Below are 20,309 nucleotides of genomic sequence, written 5' to 3' on the forward strand. Positions count from 1 at the left end.
TTCTTTTTACTTGCACATGTCACGCATCGCATTCGTGTCGAAAAACATTCAGCCTCTCTCAATAAGCCGCAGTCGCCAGTGAATACAATTGATGTATTGGCAAACAGCGAGGAGATTGGCTCTTTTAATCTTAGACTTTGGCAATAAAGAAACTAAATTAAGAAACCACAATGCTTCCCGCTTCAATCTAAAAATAACTAAATTGAAATCGATATATTTAGCCAACGCCCTGATTTTCCCTCCCTGTCCCATCATTTTCTCATGAGGTGTGCAACGAGTATATACCCACCTTAGGTTAGTTGGACTGACCTTGCACAGACTTCAGCAGCAGTAATCCCTGGGGGTTTCGAGAATAGAAAGCCACTCTCTTTATGATGCAAAGATACATACCTCTTAATTCTCCTTTTAAGCGTAGTGCTGAATAAATAAAAAAGAACTAAGTTGTAAGTTATGGTAGTTTAGATTTAATGTTTTATGTTGTCGTTTATAATTACCACTCAGATCCTCACCATTTTTGAACCTCTGGAGCGTGTCCCTGGCCTGCTTTCTTTCCTAAGTTTCTTTTGAGCTCTTCTTCCCTTTTACATTGTAAAACATCATTGAGTGGCGTGAAGATTTAGCTTGAGAATTGTTCTCCACGGTTTCCTTCCTTCGTTTGTTTTCTGTCGGGTTGAACAAGAAATCGTAAATAGAAGTTCTCAGCAGATAATTTCATCGACTCAAACCAAAAAAATTTGCTCACACAAGACATGAACTAATGCCAAAGCGTAATTTAAAATCCCAAAATGTAAAGTTTTCACGTTACAGACATAAGTTCACTGTATTATTCGTCAGCATCATGATCACTGCAGAGGCCTGGAGCCCAAGTTTATGACGTCATTTATAATTATGTCACATCAAGGGCTCATATCATCATTTGACTAGTCGAAGCAAAGATATTATCAAAAATCCCTTTGTCTTGTACAGGTATTAATAATTTTTCGGACATTTTAGCGCAAATGTTCCAGGGATCAATTTTTTCTGGTAGGTGGGACGCTCTTAATTTCCGACTTCGCGACTTATAGAATGAGTAAATTCGCCTGAATTTGTGCGTTGAGGGATGTCGGAATAACTACAGAAAAATAATTCCTCTGCACCAATGTAATGATTTACACGTTTTCACCGGATGTCCCATGAGGACAGATCGAGCCAGCTTTAATCTACGTTTTACATTTGCACGAAATCGTAATGAATAAATTATGAAAGTACCGCATAAATATTAGAAAATTAGTGGTTTGAAGAACGAAGGAAAGTTCGCAAAATGAATTCTTTTAATTACACAAATATGGCGTATAACTGCACATTGTCTATACTTATAGAACTTTTATTGTGCTTGAAAATTAGTTTCCGATCAATATCGCTGATAGTTAGTCCAACGATATCTGCAAATTAATAATAGTAACAACATTTCATAATACCTCATCATCAAATGCCATGTTAGTGGTTTTAATTACTGTACAAAGCGTTGAAAGTTGAATTATATAGTAAGTCAAACAATGCTAATTAAGATGAATAGTGACAACAAGAAGAGAGGTAAAGCATGCAAGTGTTAGAATTAAAAAGATAGTTTTAGATTTACATGGTGTAATTGTTGATTCAAAGATGGTTGTTCTCTTTGAATACGAACAGCCTCTTTTATCTTAAGCTGAAAACCGGTGGAGGCGTGATCTAAAACGTGGAAGTTATCTGCTGAACACAGAACGCGACAGTGCGGAGAATCTTTCAAATGCCTGAAAATGTGAGAGGCCTTGTCACTTACTAAATGCTCTCTAACATGTGTGGAAAAATTCCGGCAGGTTTCACCAACGTAACAGGCATTACACCAGCAAATACGTATAGACCACCCGTGAACGGAGCCCGTCAGGGACAGGGTCTTTCACACCAAACAAATTACCGATTTTGAAGGAAGAGAAAACCAGTTTGATATCCAAGTCATTGCAATAACGCTTCATAAATGGCGGATCTTTTTTTGAGTGATAGCAGAAAAGTGGCCTATGTAGGGCAGCTTAAAGTAGAACGTAGGTGAAGTGGTGGGAGGGGAACCCCGGGGATGATGATTGTTTTGAGTCCCAGTAATGAAACGGTTTATAATCTTCTCGATTAATTAAATGAGCAGGGAAAAGATTCTTTTTTAGAATATCAGTAAGCTTGTTAATGTCCTCGTGAAACCCTAACCAGGTGCTATTAATCTTGTAAGCCCTATCAACGAGTGTCTTAATGAGACCCACTTTGTAAGAGTACGAGGTGAAGCTGAAATAATTAGTTAGTAACCCAGTGAAAGTTTTCTTGCAGTAAATCCTAGTTAGAGAGGAACTGGGGTCATGGTTGTCAATCAGGACATCTAAAAAGGGTAATTTGTGATTAACCTGCTTTTCCATAGTGAACTTGATGTTAAGGTGCCTAGATTTGATATAGTCGAAAAATATAGTGGCATCTCGTTCTGAGTTAAATAAGCACTCTTAAATAGGAGCAGTACTTGAACAAGTCGCTAAGAACCGAGTTCCGGTTTTAAAGAAGAACCCGAGAAATTAAAATAATCAGTAATTTAATAGACAGTGAAAACGTTTTCTCGGGCTTTTTAGAGAGCAAACGCCAAAACACAAAAAGCACCAGCGCTGTTGGGTGTTTAGCCTGTATTCTCGCCAATCGGATCATTATTTTGTGCTAAAGTGACTTTAAAATGCAAACGCACGCGCACTACCTTCGTGATAGCATAGTTCTATTGAAGATGAGGATGGAGATTCACAACACTGTAGCTGTGTCTTGTTGTGGGTATTGCTCAGTGTCTTGATTTCTTTGTATAACTGGCAAAATGGCAGTAAAATTTATAATCTAAAGTAAACGTGAATAGAATTTCAATTATTCAGAATTGATAACGATGATCATGAATGATTTTGTTTCAGACTTTTTGAGTCCAACCTAAGAATTCAAGACATATTTCCCACCTTTACGAGTTTGAAACTTGAGGCCGTAATCAACTCTCGATCTCTGTATCTTCACGTCAGATGAGTCATGACTGCGCTGGAAAATGCTGTGTTTTCTTTAAACGACGCAGAGGTTTTCATCGAGTGTTCAATTCAGTAAGCTGTTCATTAACATTTTTCACGAGCGTTGCAAAATATTTGAAGGATAAATAACACAATAGCGTCTATTTTGCACGAAAATATGTACGGATATTTGTCCTTGGATATTATCTGTTCCTCGAAGCCCACAGTTTCCGCATCTTGGAACAGAAAATTCGAGAAAATGACCACGCGCAAATATCCGCACTTATCTTGGCGCCAAATTGGAACAATTGTTTATATAGCGCTGTAAGGTGATTTAAAATTTAGTAGAGGGAAGCATAGAGCTATCTAGGGGTACATATTGTTGGGAAGTGTTGTCTAGTTACTGCATTTTACGGATTTACAGTGCTACTTAGGGGTATAATGTTGTATTGTGCTGTATGATGATAAACCTTGCAGTACAGAGATGTAAAGGGACGGGGAAGAGGGGCATATAGGAATGCGTATTCGAGGAGACATGGAGTTTAATAATCGAAGGAACGTGTTTGCTCATGATGAATCTCTCAAGTTGTCATCGACTATCTCTCTAAGCACTATTGTAACTTATCCTTTCTCAATTATTCTTCTGTCAAAACTCTTCCTCAGGGTCTTCTCTGCGTCTACAGCCGAGATGGCGGCTACCGACTCGGTAGAGTCCGGCTGTGGATTGGCCTGCCGCGCTTTTGTTAAGTGGGCGGGAGTTTGAAACATGGAATGTTAGTACACTGTTAGCTGCACACATTATCAACCTGGCGCGCGGGTCAAAACAAGCCTTGAAGTCCCCATAGGATCTGCTTTCTCTACATCTTACGTGCATCCTAAGAATATGGAGACAGACACTGTAAATCAACGCAGTTTTTGTATTTTATACACTCTATATTTCTCTTACACAAAGAAGTAAAAAAATAAGCACAATAGAAACTGCATTAAATCGTTCAAGGCATTAAGTAAAATACGCGCTAAACGGAGACGCTAAAATGAACCCATTTACTCCCAAAACTGATCATAATTTAAATTCTCCTCACAGTATTAATACACCGACAAACATGGAGTCAATAACAATGAGGGAAAATCTAAACTGGAGGATAATCTTTTCCTAGAAACATAATGTTACATCGAATTCTCGGAACAAGCGGCAGCAAAGAGAAACACATTCTTATCAGTTGGGAGAATTTTTCTTCAGAACTTGGGAGTTCATGAGTTAATTAATATAAACTGAGGTAAATGAACAATTATCTTCAACCTAAAAAAAAAAGCATCAAAACACTTCACACGAAATACACTGACATTATACAAACCATGTTTAGTTGAAACTGTCCCAGCATGTCTTTAAAATCCTAGTTACATTGAACCAAGTGTGAAGTTAACTATTACATTTTATACCAGCATTTACCAATGGTAGTTACAATAATCTGCAAAACTAAGATTTATTTTACAAAGCTTTCTTCTAAAACAGCATTGATACAGTATATCTTAAAACTTTTGACCACATAACGGGTTCTAATTACAAAGTGTGCTCTAAATACCAATCTATAAATTCTTAAACCTAACAAAGATATTATCAGACATCTTCAAATCATGCTGAGGTACATTTAAAGCGATGAAAAATTTTGAAGAGGTGATTTTCAACAATTAGAAGTTTTATCCTGAAGCCCTGAACCTTTTCAACTACGCACTAGGTTTACATTAATTAATGAGCCTTTTTACCAAAATAATTCCCATTGAGGACTACATGGCTTACGTTAACTGCTTCTCTCATTTATGAGCGTAAATATTGTCCTACTAGAAACAACAAATTCCATGTCACATACATTAAAAGTCACATCTATGGAAACTTTAATTATATAGAGAACTCTGCGTCCCTCTTTCCTAGTTTAGATTACATGGACAATTTTTAGCCTCTCTGTCGTCGTTCTTTAAAACGAACGGATCAGTGTTTGGTAAAACGGACAAAAATTGGCCAGACTCGTTTGATTGAAAACAGGGTTGTAGCCAGCTTTTTGACTAATTGTAAGCCTCTTCCCTCACAAATTTCAATTTTTGTTTCAACATTTGCAAGAGTCATATTATCTTTTAGTAAAAGTCAAGCGGGCAGAAAACACTTATAGGCCGGGCCTACGGGACTAGAGGCTGGCTACACCCCTAAAAGTAGGTGTAATGTCTCTAACACATGGTTAGTAAATTTAATAACATCATCTCTGATGTTTACTTCTTCAAATTAAGCTTAGAATGGCAATCTTGGCACTGACAGAACTAGATTGCATTAAAATGGATTGAGTTCAAAATGGTAATCAATTTTTTTGTAAAGATGAAGGTAGATTATAACAAAGTAATTTATGATGTAGAAAACGGTCTAAGATCAATTCACATATTCAATTGACATACATATTCAATCAAAGTTTAAAAATTCGCCAACTTTTGCAAATAACGAATTGTTTCTTTGCTTATCAACAGCTTAGAGCATAAAGGTAATTCGGTAGAAAAGCCCCTGGTTGGGTAAAAGAAATAACCTTTAAATTATTTTCCATACAACTGATTGTAATACAGGAACAGAGCTGAGTGACATGTTGGTTGTTTCTCTTCGCAAGCATTTAAATTTGTTAAGGTAACAAAAAATGACAATTCCACTGATCAAAATATAATGAAATAGACTGTTTTATTTCTTCACCATAGTAAAGTTGCACATCTCAAGTTCCATTTAACAAAAAAAAAATAAAAAGTAAAGAAAAATAGCCAAAAATTGGTTGAAATAGACAAACATTTAAACCTTCCAAGTTCCTACTTCATTATTTTGAGATGAAAAAAAAGATTTTCTCATTTATTTGATTTTCTATTCAAATTTTCTCTTTCCTTTGCCATCAGGTCAAACGTGAGGTCATCTCCAATCAGCAAAAAGGGCGCCCAGTATTTGATCTCATGGAACTCATCTGATTCTCTGAGGCTTTTCATGGCCAGGTTCAGTGACTTGCTTGTAGGTTTACCTTCTGCAAGGTGTTGATAAAAGCATTTCATGTAGTCGAGAGTAGCCTCGTCATCAATCGCCCACAGGGACACCACAACAGACCGAGCACCAGCCCCCATAAAAGCGCGCGCAATGCCAACCACACCTTCAGCCTTGATCTCGCCCCGACCACTGTGGCAGCAACTGAGCACAACAAGTTTGGCGCGAAGTTGAACATTCAACACATCTCGAATCGTTAAAATGTAATCCTCCTTCTTCGTAGGCACAGAAGATATTCGGTCTAGGTCAGGTGTAAGAGCAATTTCGCCAGTTTCCGGACATCCGTGTGCCGCAAAGTGAACTAAGGAAACGGAACTGAGTCTTTTCAACACCTCACGTTTCGTGGCCTGTCTGCCAGTGATTGGCGTGATATTCAGAATTTTTCCGATCATTTCTACTTCTTCTTTAGCACACGGAAGCTGTTCGAGGACTTTCTCTCCCTCGCTGTTAGTGACCTCGGATACCCACGGATCTCCTACAAGTAAAGCACCACTGCTTTTGTGATAATCATCTGGGCAATCGGCAATGAGTCTAAGACTTGCTAACGATGGAGCGACTCGGATTGTGAACGATTCACACAGGTATTTAGAATTACCATCCTTCAATGCAGCGTAAGGAGCGATCCACAGGGGTCCATCAGGAATAATGAGTAGCTCATCTCCTTGAATCAGGTCAGCCACCGGCTTCATAACGATATCATACAAAGTGCTCAAGCATCCGTCTTGTTGGATGCGAGGTTGAGGGTTGGCTTCTTTGGTTTTCTTATCCACTTTTGAACGGCCCTCCCTCAAAGCATCTAGAGATCGATTCTCGCACCTCACATTAGAACGAATACCAAGTTGTGTATAGACACCGAGCATGAACGACTCAAAGGACTGGCTAGATCCACTATTCTCTAAAACAAAACCTTTGAGTTTACTTTGTCTTAACTGAACTTGTTTTCCTTCGGACACAACCCAAAGATTGACAACAGCTTTGTCCACCGCCTGAAAGACAGTGTTTGATGGAACGTTTTTAAAAACTGCAAAATCTTCATCTTCTCCCTTGTGGTGACTTGTTCCACCACAAAAACTGGATTCCATGAGGTCGGTCAGAGCTTGAGCTCGTCCTTTCTCAGCAACAAATAAGGCTTCATCTACATTACCTTGTTCTACGAGAACTCTCCATAAACCCGTATACACCATTTGATGCTGATTTCGAAAATTAACTTTCCACTCATCTTTAGATTTTAGAAGTACTCTCAAGGAATTGAATAAGTTTATACTAGCTTGGTAATGTTCAACGGCTTTTGGCAGTCCCCCTTGCAACTCAAAAACGCATCCTAATGAATAGTAGGCCCCTGCCTCCAAGAATTTGTCTCCTACTTCTTTAGCTATTTTAAGATGTAGGTTGTGGTGCTCTATGGCTTTTTTGAAATCACCCAGGCGTTCATAGGCATTGCCAAGATTGCAATAAGTGTTACCCTCCCCATACTTGTCTCCTAATTCTTTAGCTATTTTAAGGTGTAGGTTGTGGTACTCTATTGCTTTCTTGAAATCACCCAGACACTTATAACCAATGCCAAGATTGCCATAAGCGTTACCCTCCCCATGCTTGTCGCCTACTTCTTTAGCTACTTTAAGATTTAGGTTGTGGTACTCTATGGCTTTTTTGAAATCCCCCAGACCGTAATAAGCATTGCCAAGATTGCCATAAGCGTTACCCTCCCCATGCTTGTCTCCTACTTCTTGAGCTATTTTAAGATGTAGGTTGTGGTGCTCTATGGCTTTTCCGAAATCACCCAGGCGTTCATAGGCATTTCCAAGATTGCAATAAGTGTTACCCTCCCCATACTTGTCTCCTACTTCTTTAGCTATATTAAGATGTAGGTTGTGGTACTCTATGGCTTGTTTGTAATCACCCAGACACTTATAAGCAATGCCAAGATTGCCATAAGCGTTACCCTCCCCATGCTTGTCTCCTACTTCTTCAGCTATTTTAAGATTTAGGTTGTGGTACTTTATGGCTTTTTTGAATTCACCTAGACGGCCATAAGCATTGCCAAGATTTCCATAAGCGTTACCCTCACCATGCTTGTCTCCTACCTCTTTAGCTATTTTAAGATGGAGGTTGTGGTACTCTATGGCTTTTTTGAAATCACCCAGACTAAAATAAGCATTGCCAAGATTGCCATAAGCACCACCCTCCCCATGCTTGTCTCCTTCTTCTTTAGCTATTTTGAGATGTAGGTTGTGGTACTCTATGGCTTTTTGCAAATCACCTAGACGGTCATAAGCATTGCCAAGATTGCCATTAGCGTTACCCACCCCATGCTTGTCTCCTACTTCTTTGGCTATTTTAAGGTGTAGGTTGTGGTACTCTATTGCTTTTTTGAAATCACCCAGACCGTGATAAGCATTGCCAAGATTGCCATAAGCGTTACCCTCCCCATGTTTGTCTCCTACTTCTTTAGCTACTTTAAGATTTAGGTTGTGGTACTCTATGGCTTTTTTGAAATCACCCAGACCGTAATAAGCATTGCCAAGATTGCCATAAGCGTTACCCTCTCCATGCTTGTCTCCTACTTCTTGAGCTATTTTAAGATGTAGGTTGTGGTGCTCTATGGCTTTTCCGAAATCACCCAGGCGTTCATAGGCATTTCCAAGATTGCAATAAGTGTTACCCTCCCCATACTTGTCTCCTACTTCTTTAGCTATATTAAGATGTAGGTTGTGGTACTCTATGGCTTGTTTGTAATCACCCAGACACTTATAAGCAATGCCAAGATTGCCATAAGCGTTACCCTCCCCATGCTTGTCTCCTACTTCTTCAGCTATTTTAAGATTTAGGTTGTGGTACTTTATGGCTTTTTTGAATTCACCTAGACGGCCATAAGCATTGCCAAGATTTCCATAAGCGTTACCCTCACCATGCTTGTCTCCTACCTCTTTAGCTATTTTAAGATGGAGGTTGTGGTACTCTATGGCTTTTTTGAAATCACCCAGACTAAAATAAGCATTGCCAAGATTGCCATAAGCACCACCCTCCCCATGCTTGTCTCCTTCTTCTTTAGCTATTTTGAGATGTAGATTGTGGTACTCTATGGCTTTTTGCAAATCACTTAGACGGTCATAAGCATTGCCAAGATTGCCATTAGCGTTACCCACCCCATGCTTGTCTCCTACTTCTTTGGCTATTTTAAGGTGTAGGTTGTGGTACTCGATTGCTTTTTTGAAATCACCCACACCGTGATAAGCATTGCCAAGATTGCCATAAGCGTTACCCTCCCCATGTTTGTCTCCTACTTCTTTAGCTACTTTAAGATTTAGGTTGTGGTACTCTATGGCTTTTTTGAAATCACCCAGACCGTCATAAGCATTGCCAAGATTGCCATAAGCGTTACCCTCCCCATACTTGTCTCCTACTTCTTGAGCTATTTTAAGATGTAGGTTGTGGTGCTCTATGGCTTTTCTGAAATCACCCAGGCGTTCATAGGCATTGCCAAGATTGCAATAAGTGTTACCCTCCCCATACTTGTCTCCTACTTCTTTAGCTATTTTGAGATGTAGGTTGTGGTACTCTATGGCTTTTTTTAAATCACCCAGACGGTCATAAGCATTGCCAAGATTGTCATAAGTACGACCCTCACCATGCCTGTCTCCTACTTCTTTAGCTTTTTTAAGATACAGGTTGAGGTTCTCTATGGCTTTTTCTCCCCGATTAGAGAGATATATGACTTTCTTGACATCACCTGAACTTGCACTACCGTGGTCATGACGAATAGGATCTTTTTCCTCCATGGACTTATCTCCCACTTCACTGACAGACTGAAGTCTTAATGACAACAAGATCCTATTGTTTTTGTCAATCTTTTTCATGTTAAGGGTTAAAAATGTACAAAAATTAAAAAGGATCATGTTTCTGGTCATATTGATATGTAATAGTCCACATTAACATTTGCGTGCTTGGTTCCCAAGCCTCTGAACACGAGCGATGGCCAACGGTGACCTTGTTATGATAAAAACATTGCTGCTTTTTAAAGCAAACTACTTTGTTATTATCGTCACTAGAAAGTGGTCTCTATCACAACAAGGTCATCTTCAGCTTTACTCCAAGTACTCTAAGTACACAACTATAAAATGGCCCATTAGGAGGGCTTGCATGAAAGATAGATGTTTTATCAACATTCAGTCTTAAAGTCAGTTATGAAATAAATTTACATTTCAGTGTGCAACCTCAAAATTTAACGCGAAATATCTACATTTTTCAAAAACTGAGCAGCACTTGCTCAGTTTTTAAATTAATATAGCTTTAACATTAGACAAATGTTTTACAGCAGTAGAAGAAATGAGTCTACAACACAAATACATGTCTTTAAAATTTGTATTTGTCCATAGGAAAGCAGGACGAAAGTTTCCGAGTCCCTAAATAGTGGAAAAAGGTCGAAGGCAAGAAAATCTGCATAAGATATGTAAACATTACCGAGCTTTTTGTTCTGGCCTGTTTTAGAGAGATCATCTACCCACCTACCATGTATAAACTGGATGAATATTAGTCTTTTAACCCTTTAACTCCCATGCAAGAGAGAATTTCTCCTTACAATAGCAATACAATATCAATCAGCTAAGTGTTGAGAGTAAAAAAATATATCAATTTGGGGATAATTAGTTGATCCAATGCTGAACTCTTCGAACTAACATTACAAAAATCGTACGGTTAACAGTAAGGACAATTACAAACTTGGTCTGTGAATTAAAGGGTTATCTAAATTAATGTACCAGTTATTGGTATGGATAGTATAACTAAGTCAAATTGGCTAAAAGGAGTAATATCTTTAATAAGTCATGAGGTAATAACTTTTCCTCCGTTTCTTAATAACACACACTTAAAGTATTTGAGCTGAAAAGTTCCCATCATAATTAATACCTTGAAACATCAAATTATGGAAACTATTTCCATTATACCCACGGTTAAAAATGAAAGATTCCTTCAAAGGATACGGCTAGTCCCTTATCACACCAACTGATTGCTTCTTCAAATCTCTTCAATTCAACACAAGCAGCGGCTCCTGTAGGCAACAACACAAAGAAGCATACTATTACTGTAGCTCAATTCTGAGAAAAGAACCTGAAACCATTGAAATCATTACAGACCAGAAGAAAAAAAAGACAAAACAAAACAAAAAAACTAAACGGAAAAGAATAAACAGGCCCTATTAGGTTTCAGTTAGATTTATTTAGCTTTAAAGACAACTAAAACTTCCAAGAACATTTAAATTGGGATCAACAACTCCCACAAAAACACTAAGAGTTAGTTAAGTCCTGATCCTTCTTTTTAAACCAGCTAGATAGTGACTTAAGAGCGTGTCCACGGGAACACCAGCAGTCGTGCTACGTGCCATCCCACCGATTTCAGTGAAACTTTGCCAATTTAAAGGGTCTACCTCAAAACTAAAAAAAAAGACTAGTTTCTGTTTTAGTTTTTCCGGGGGGAGATAGCCCACCCCACGGTTTTTCTTCCTTTTCACCAAGGAAATCGCTTCAAAAAGGTAAAATGTATGAAGCTCTCACTGTGATGGTATTTAACCGATTTCTCTGAGGGTTTGCACACATATTTCTACATCCTCAGTAAAGAGGCGCCGCGAGTATCAGTCAGTTTGATCGACGGCTTGTCAATCAACAGAGGCAAATATACGACTGTGTTTTTAGACTTTTCGATTCATCCAAATATTTGACAACTTTGAGGTCAAATATCTCCCGTTGCCAGAAAGCTACAACACTAATCTTAATTACCCTTTATAACCCATCATTTCATCTCTGAAAATCATCAAAAAACCTACCGTATTGGGCACTATATGTATTGTCTACCGTATTGTCTTGGATGTCTTTTAAAATCTGCGACTGTGACAAGTTTCTCTTAACTACACCTGTCATGCAATTCTTGCTCCAGGCGGTCACTTGACAAAATAAACCTACATTTTTTAGCTCTTTATACAAGATGATTGATCAAGAAAGGTAAAAAATGGGAAAACTTTCGGGATTTTTTGTAGGAATGAAAAATTTCACATTTAGAGAGATGCATGTAGACAAAAAAATCAATGGCAAAATCGTAGCGTTTCTTTCTTCAGTCGTTTATTACTTTTAGGATTTGCTAAAATCAGGACATAGGGCTCTTTGCGTGGTGTCGGGCATAAGTGTGTAGGTCTAGCTCAAAAGATATCTACGCGCTGCAACACGAGTGTCCATTTTTTTTTCTTTTTCTTTATTTGTATTTTTATTCTCCTCCTTGCATTATCACACATGTATGTTTGTTTTTATTCCCTCAGCGTGTTTCTTTATCTGTTATTTATAATTTTATTTCTCAAGAGAACATGTTTTTATTTGCCATTTACTTCCACTAGTACATGAAACTAGGTCCTGATAAGTTTTTTGTTTCGTGACTCCCAAAAGCTGTGTTTGCGACAACATCAGTTGAGAAATCAAAAGCAATTACACCCGAGAAATTCGCTTGTAGCCCTCTACGCGCAGTAGGCAAATCCAAGTAATGAAGCTTTCTAAGACCTCTGTAAACTAGAGACATAACGTGACGTCGAGGGGTCAAATATCTACACTAAATCTGTGACCCTCAAACAGATTACGTACTCTTACATGTAACGTCCGAAAAATGTCACGCATGTATAACACGGTAAGCGCGCCTGGCGAATTATATCCACTGGCTTCAATAGTAAAGAGACAACTTATTTACTATTTGTATATGAGCAAGCTTATTTACCCTACTTGTAAAACTCCTTGATGAAGTCTACTATTGTTAGACGAAATGCGTGGGAGATAAATACAAGTTTTTACTTCCTCAGTTCGTGCAGTGATGCTCACTAGTTTGTTTTAAAAACGCTTCTAATGTGAAGTCACGTCGACCTCGACAGAAAAATTAAGCTCACCCTGTCATAATCAATGGTTTGATACCGTAAGTACCAATTTAGGTACATCATTGGGCTATGATCACAATAATGAAAAAAAACGTGCGTTTCCCCACGCTCGCCACATTTATTCTTTGGAAAATTATTTTACTGGAGGGCGATGTCACTTTGCTTGGTGTGTCTTGACTCTGGCCGACGAAAATTATCGAGGTGAACTCCATGAAATTCTTGTCAAATGTTTTATAAACTTTGTCTACCCTTGATTTGCACGCAAAAAAGGCAAATTCCGAACGATGCTTCAAAATATTTTATTCACTGGTCAATTTATGATCTGTTTTATAACAGCCCGAGGAAAAAGCAAAATTGTTTGTAAGGAGCTTGTAAGTTCATTTTTCCCAGTAAATTTAAGAGAGGGTCAATTTTTTGTGACAGCCGAAGAGACATCTCTGAAAAGTCTCTGAAACTCTTAAAGAATTTAGACTGCCGGTAATGTTTTCCTCCCTCTCGCAACAGCGCAACAGACTTTGTAATCCTATGTGATGCCGTATAAGAAATCGAGTGTCTAAAAAGCCCTCAATTTAATCTAACACTCGAATTGATAAAGTCAAGATGGTGCAGTTGTCTTGTTCATTTGCAACTAACTGTAGAACCAAATGTTATTTTTCTCGCGCTGGCCAGGGACGGAAACAGCTCACACCTCTAAATTCGTGGGTATACAGCTCAAATATCGTGCACAACTTGGCGTGAGATTTAGACCTTCGGGTTCGTAAATGCCAGTATCCTCCTCATAAAAATCGGAGACATAAAGTGAGAGAGAGATGAATCTGCAGATGGCAGAAGAAATCAAAGCTGGTGGCGAGTCTTCCTGGTGGCGGCAAGGTGACTGTAAACCTAAATAGAACGCGTACTGTAGCCGCTATCTTAGAGCCGGTAATGAATAAGGAAGAAGGGCAAGAAGAGCGCTTATCTGAACATCAGTTTTCCTAACTGGTGATTTGTGACTGAGATGAACTTTATATCATATGATTGCTAGAGATACGCAGGTACTGTAGAGGCGCTCACATAGATAGAGGTGGGCGATCCTCCCTCTGACTTAAGAACTGCGACAAGTTTATAGCACAGACCAACTGGCACAGTTTGAAGCACCTCAGGGTCTCACCAGGCTCGTCACATTAGAAACCTTCAGCAAACTAATCGTACAAGCGGGTGGTTATCAGCAACGTGCACAGATTTCTGAACGCGGGTCATCGCGAGAACTATACCTAATCCGTCATAGACGAAACAAGAAAGCGAGATATTCTTGCTAAAAGAAGGATGTATCAAGACGTTTCAGTAATTGGCTGCCATCCAAATGTACCCTGACAAAGACAAACACAGTGAGGCCGACAAAAAAATTCCGCCTAGGATAAGATCAAGAGGAAATAGACTAAGACCGGCTTGCCATTCTATAGGGGATGGCTACGTTCAAGGTCGGACCTCAGGTAAAAAATTCTGACGAACAATCTCTAACTAGCCAAGAGGACTTTGGATGGGCTCTTTGGAAAACACAAAAAACAGCCACCTTTTCTCAGAAAGCAGAGAATTATCTACTAGACGTGTGCTGGACAAGGGAGGAAACTAGTAAGGCAACAGCCTAAAATGTGATTTCCCAAATATCGAGTTTAAGAGACGACACCAGCCAGAAATGTTGTCTAAGACTGACCGGTTGATACAGCAGCAAATCGCTCGATACTTTAGCCGGTTATCTGCCGTAACAAAAATCGACTCATTGATGAGGTCCCCCTCTGTAAATATGAATGGGGACGGAGAGGCCGCTGCCAATGATTTAGCTTCAGAATTCGAAAGTGACCGAACAAGGCAGAAGAGCGACCTTGCAAAATTTAGACGAAGACTGCAGGAGAGGGTACAGCTGCTATTAAGCTAAAAAAAAAAAAAGACTTTTGCATCTCACTTTTTTTTTTCATATTTATTGTTTTTGCTTACGAAAACAACTGACTATGTCTTGGGATTTCATCAAGGGAAATTTGCAGGAAGGCTACTCGTCAAATTACTGCTGGCTCATTCTTATTTTAAAATTTTACAAGTCACGCAATTAAACTCCGGCGACACTCGATCTAGAGAGATGTAGATTTATATGTAGTAATAGAATGCTTGAAAAAAATATGCAGATATTTTACGATTGAAGCAGGTAAATAATCATAGTGAGCTGCAGATTATTTTGGAATTGTTATCTAGCAGATAGCACGAACAACGCGCTTGAATAATTCCTACGGAGAGTCTTCGGGTCACAAAACAGATGTTAGCTTAGCGGAGTTCTGCATGGAAATGTTCGATGGCGGTAAGTGACAACGACAACACTATTTGAATTTTATTTTCGGGATAGAAGCACAGTTTTTAGTCCAAAAGAACTATTGATATTTGCTCACGAGCGAGAGCGCAGAATTTCTCGTCTTTAAAAGCCGAAGTTGTAGCACACTGGAACATGTAGTAATATCAGCCAACACGCAGCATGTGACTTTAAAATCTCCTAAAATGAGCAATGATGATGATAAACCATCAAATTATAGACTAATGAATGTTTTGCGCCGTACAAAAGCCATATCTGATGTTTTTAGCAAATCTTCAAAGTAATAAACGACTGAAGAAAGAAACGCTACGATTTTCCCATTGATTTTTACATGTATCTCGAAAGTTTTTCTCGAAAGTTCTTCACATTCTTCACCTTTCTTGATCAATCACCTTGTATAAAGAGCTTAAAAATGTAGGTTTATTTTGTCAAGTGACCGCCTAGAGCAAGAATTGCGTGACAGGTGTAGTTGGGAGATACTTGTCTCAGTCGCAGATTTTAAAAGGCATCCAAGACAAAAATACGGTAGTGCCCAAAGATTTTTTTGATTATTTTCAGAGATGAAATGATGGGTTATAAAGGGTAATTAAGATTAGTGTGGCAACGGGAGATATTTGACCTCAAAGTTGTCAAATATTTGGATGAATCGAAAAGTCTAAAAACACAGTCGTATATTTGCCTCTGTTGATTGACAAGCCGTCAATCAAACTGACTGATACTCGCAGCAGACATTAACTAAGGATGTAAAAATATGTGTGCAAATCCTCAAAGTAATCGGTTAAATACCATCGCAGTGAGAGCTTCATACATTTTACCTATTTGAAGCGATTTCCTTAGTGAAAACTAAGAAAAACCGGGGGTGGTGGTCTATCTCCCCCCAGAAAAAAACCAAAACAGAAACCAGTTTGTCTTTTTGAGTTTTGGGGTAGACCCTTTAAACTGGCAAAGTTTCATTGACATCGGTGAGATGGCATGTAGCACGACTGCCCGGTGCTCTCGTGGACACGCTCTTAACATATCTGACACCTGTGACTTATTGAACTTAAGGAACTAAAATATTCATGCTGAAATTTTGCTTTGCATTCCACATTGAGTTGTTCATCCAGCTCAAAATAATATTCTCATCATGATTAATGCAAAGTAATGGCGTAGCAGTCAAGAACTGGATTCAAATGTACATCAGGGTGGTCTCGACCTCTTAATTAAAGTCAATTGAGACAAGATTGAACTCCATTTAACCTCATTTAACCTTAGAGTGTTGAGTTCTTTTTATTATTATTATTATTATTATTATTATTATTATAGTACAGCTAACATATCTAACCTCTCACAATTGCCTTAATGAAAGTTGGATTTAACCCAATGGCTGCTTCTGCATCCCTTAGTGAATCCTGGTGATTTCCTGTTATTGAAATAAATATCTCTGATTAGCCATACATGTTGCAAACCAACTACCATTACTATAATTTTGGGAAAAACTTGTGATGCTCGTTGATATCTGGGGTAAGAGGATACTTCTTTATATATTTGAGAGGCCAAGATAAGATGTAAATTTTTCCGGGCATGCTTTCAAAATTATCACCTTTTTCAGAAAACTACTACTGACAACTCAGTAGCTTCAAAATAGAAAAAAAAAATGCATGTTAAAGCTCTCATCATCTTACCAAGTTTAAAATGTGCAATAGCCCTGTTGTTGTGCAGTTTGGCCTTCAGTTCTATTTCATTGCAGTTCATTTTAATTCCTTTGGTGTAAAAATGAATAGCATTGATGAAATCTCCTTTCTTGAAGGCCTCATTACCCTCATTCCTATAAACATCAGCTGTGGCTGCAAAGAAAAAATAAAAAATAATTTGTGTCAAAGTCTGTGGTTGTAGTTAATAATTACCTGTGGTTGTAGTTAATTAGTGCATAAGCAGAACTGCCAAGATCTGGAGATTTAAAATCTGAAGATTTTTCCTTTAGTGCCAGCTGCCACTTTTGCACCTGCCTGACTTGACCCATCCCTTGAAAAGCTTGGAGGATGTGTGCAGTCCCCCCTCCCGCCTCCCCCCCTCCCCCAGCATTGATCTTCAAATGAATTCTCTTTTTCAGTACCACAAGAAACATACAAAGAATAGTATGGAGAATATGGATACTGATGTTAGGGTGTCAAGGGTTAAACACCTCCATATTCAATGATATAACACTTGCACTCTACTGGAAATTGGTTGCTTGGGGGAAGTTGACACTTTCAATTTAATGTTGCATAATATAATGGAAAGATGGTGATGATGATGATGGTACTTATGATGCAAACTTACAAAATGGATGTTATATGATGATCAAATAAAGCATTTACTTATTATAACTTTGTGTAATTTGCTTTGAACTTTGAGAAAAGAAAATAAAAAATATGTCATAGATCCTCTCAGTCAATGAACAGCATATTGTAATCATAGAAGAGAGTCATGACTGGCAAGTTATCCTTTAAAGTGGTCATGCAGTGTATTAATATCATTCTCCACATCTGCTTACATTCTTGAAACTGGTGGAATAGAAAACGTTTTAAGAGTGACTGAAGCCAAAGTTGAACCTAGCTCACCTCGTAAAGTGTCCTCATCAAAATCTGGAGTATTCTCTATGTTAGGTAAGTCTTCATTTTCAGATGGAACCTTAATTGGACTTCTTTCTTTAGCCATAGCAACTGTAAGGGGATGCTTCTTTCAAAAAGTTGCTGTTTTAAGTCATCCTGGCCTGAAAAAAAGATGGTTGCAAATGGTAAAAAATTAGCTCAACATATTCACAGTTGCAAAATAAACATTTTTTCCCTTCTGAGAATGGGAGGGATACATAGACACAAAATCACAAGCAATTAATATTAATAGCATAGTTAAAGCAGTAAAAGAACAAAGGATATATATACTGAAGAAAACAAGCATTTATTTAATATTTAAATGAACAGTAATTCACTTCTCATTACAATAAATTTCAAGATTTACCAAAGACATTCCTATGCAATTGACTGAAATAAATTGGGCAAAAATCAACATGTGTGTGTTTCAAGTTTATATAATTTGTAACAGTAGCAATTGAAATGATTTAAACTAAGAGGTGGTTATTAGGTAGTTAGGTCACATCTGGATTTGAAAAGTGGCCCGTCCAGGGCCTGAGCTTTATTTAAGCCTGGTTTCCTTACATGAAGCAACTGGGAGTATTACTACCCAACCCTGGACAGGATGCAAGTCCATTCCACCTTTATCCCCCCCCCCCTTTCACCCCCCTTGCATTTTATCAGGTTTCCCTAACTAATTTTTGCTACCCATTTATACTCCTGGGTGGAGACAAACACTGTAAGAGTAAAGTGTTTTGCACAAGAACACAACACATTGACTGGAACCCAGACCTCTTGACCCTGAGTCCAGCACAGGCCAGGCCAGGCTACAAATGCAGACCTCTTGACCATGAGTCCACCTCACCAATCTTAAAGACCACCATGTCTCCACAAGAGGGGAGAGTTTATGCTGAATCCTTTGTCATAAGAAAGAAATTTTACAACACCAAAGAAAAACTCTCTTATCTGATTAATAGGGATTACTGGTCAAAACTTATTAAAGATATATTTCTTTAATTCAATTTCCTACAGTTAAGCTAACACCCATATTTATTTAGGTGAGTGTTAGTTCAAGTGTTACACTTATTGCTGGAAAATCAGTGATGAAATATATACATTTATGCATGCTGATGAGTGTTGAAATGGATTTCAATTTGGTACAGGTGCTGACATTTGTGGTTTACTAGTATATATATATATATATATATATATATATATATATATATATATATATATATATGTTTAACAAATTGTTTTTGTATTCATTTCATATTTACATTGTTTTGTGCACAAAATTGATTTGTCTTTGATGCTAACTTTAATTCTCCTAATAATCAAGATGGCTTGTTTTTAAAATATCAAATAATCCTTGCTACCTGTCTTCATGTACAAATAAATTCAATAAAGAGCAACAAGGAAATCAATTGTACTGGAATTCAGAATAGCCAGAGATACATGTACAGTGTAAATTATTTTTACAAAAGCCATTTCTAACTTCTAACTACCCAGTTAAGCACCAGGGCTTTACTGGGGAATATTGGCCCAAGATTGCAGCAGTAAAGAAATGGCATAGTGCCAATATTCCCCAGTACAGCTCAAGAAAGCAAGGTAATTTTCATGCACTAACATCACTTGGACTAAACTAGTTTGCTTTGAATTTACATGCTCTGTGATTGTCTGTATGGTGCGAGGATACTGTGTATGGCAAAATCCTGACCAAATAAGAACCAATCAGAACCTTTTATTTCCTTCAAGCCTACTTTGCCATGTAATAACATAAATTATCAGCAGACACATACTTGGATGCGTGCAGCCACATGCAGAACTAAACCAGTTTTAATGTGATCATTGATTGATCATATATTGATTAAAAGAGGACAAAAGGTAAAACTTTACTCAGATACCAATCAATCATTACCAGCTGATAAATTGGATTCCTAAAACTGGAATTCAGTTCATTAAAAGGACGCTTCCATTAAATCACCAGCTGACATTTGAAGAAAAATCAACTTGTCTCAATATTTAACAAGGAAATCAGTATAGCAGTACAGTTTGGAAGGACAATCTTTAAAAGCAGTCTACCAAAAAGAAAAAATTACTTTCAAAATATAAAATAATGAACATAAACACATGAAATACGCTGGAAATGTTTATCACTTTTTGATTAAATGCATCTCAAATACGGGAGCAATTTAAGTTAACACATAATCCAGACATGAAAGCTAGCGCAAAACACTTCCCGGTGTGCATGTTCCACATGCATATGACACACAAACGAAACTGAAAGTGTTACGATCATCAGCGCTTGCACTAAATCGAATCGATAATTTGGAGATTTCTTGTAACTCTCCCAAATTAATTATTTTTTAGAGGTAAATGCCAGGTATTGGCT

At 38.0% G+C, this 20,309-nt stretch overlaps 2 protein-coding genes across 2 annotated transcripts in view; one reads left to right on the forward strand and one right to left on the reverse strand.

Annotated features, from left to right (window-relative positions):
- LOC149034792 (uncharacterized) overlaps positions 1-20,309 on the forward strand; it is a 96,554-nt gene that overhangs the window by 16,424 nt on the left and 59,821 nt on the right. The gene's annotated exons all lie outside the window — the stretch shown is intronic.
- The window catches only part of LOC149034795 (uncharacterized), a 16,835-nt gene continuing 457 nt past the window's right edge, over positions 3,932-20,309 (reverse strand). The window contains exons 2-6 of the mRNA XM_089194457.1: positions 17,909-18,060; positions 16,991-17,152; positions 16,651-16,728; positions 11,064-11,131; positions 3,932-9,932 (exon numbers count right to left, since the gene is read on the reverse strand). Coding sequence (XP_089050583.1) covers positions 5,898-9,932; positions 11,064-11,131; positions 16,651-16,728; positions 16,991-17,152; positions 17,909-18,005 — 4,440 coding nt within the window. The 5' untranslated portion in view covers positions 18,006-18,060 and the 3' untranslated portion in view covers positions 3,932-5,897. The remainder of the gene's footprint in view (positions 9,933-11,063; positions 11,132-16,650; positions 16,729-16,990; positions 17,153-17,908; positions 18,061-20,309) is intronic.

The sequence above is a fragment of the Pocillopora damicornis genome, chromosome 14 (genome assembly GCF_964200805.1).
Source record: "Pocillopora damicornis chromosome 14, jaPocDami1.2, whole genome shotgun sequence".
Classification (NCBI taxonomy): domain Eukaryota; kingdom Metazoa; phylum Cnidaria; class Anthozoa; order Scleractinia; family Pocilloporidae; genus Pocillopora; species Pocillopora damicornis.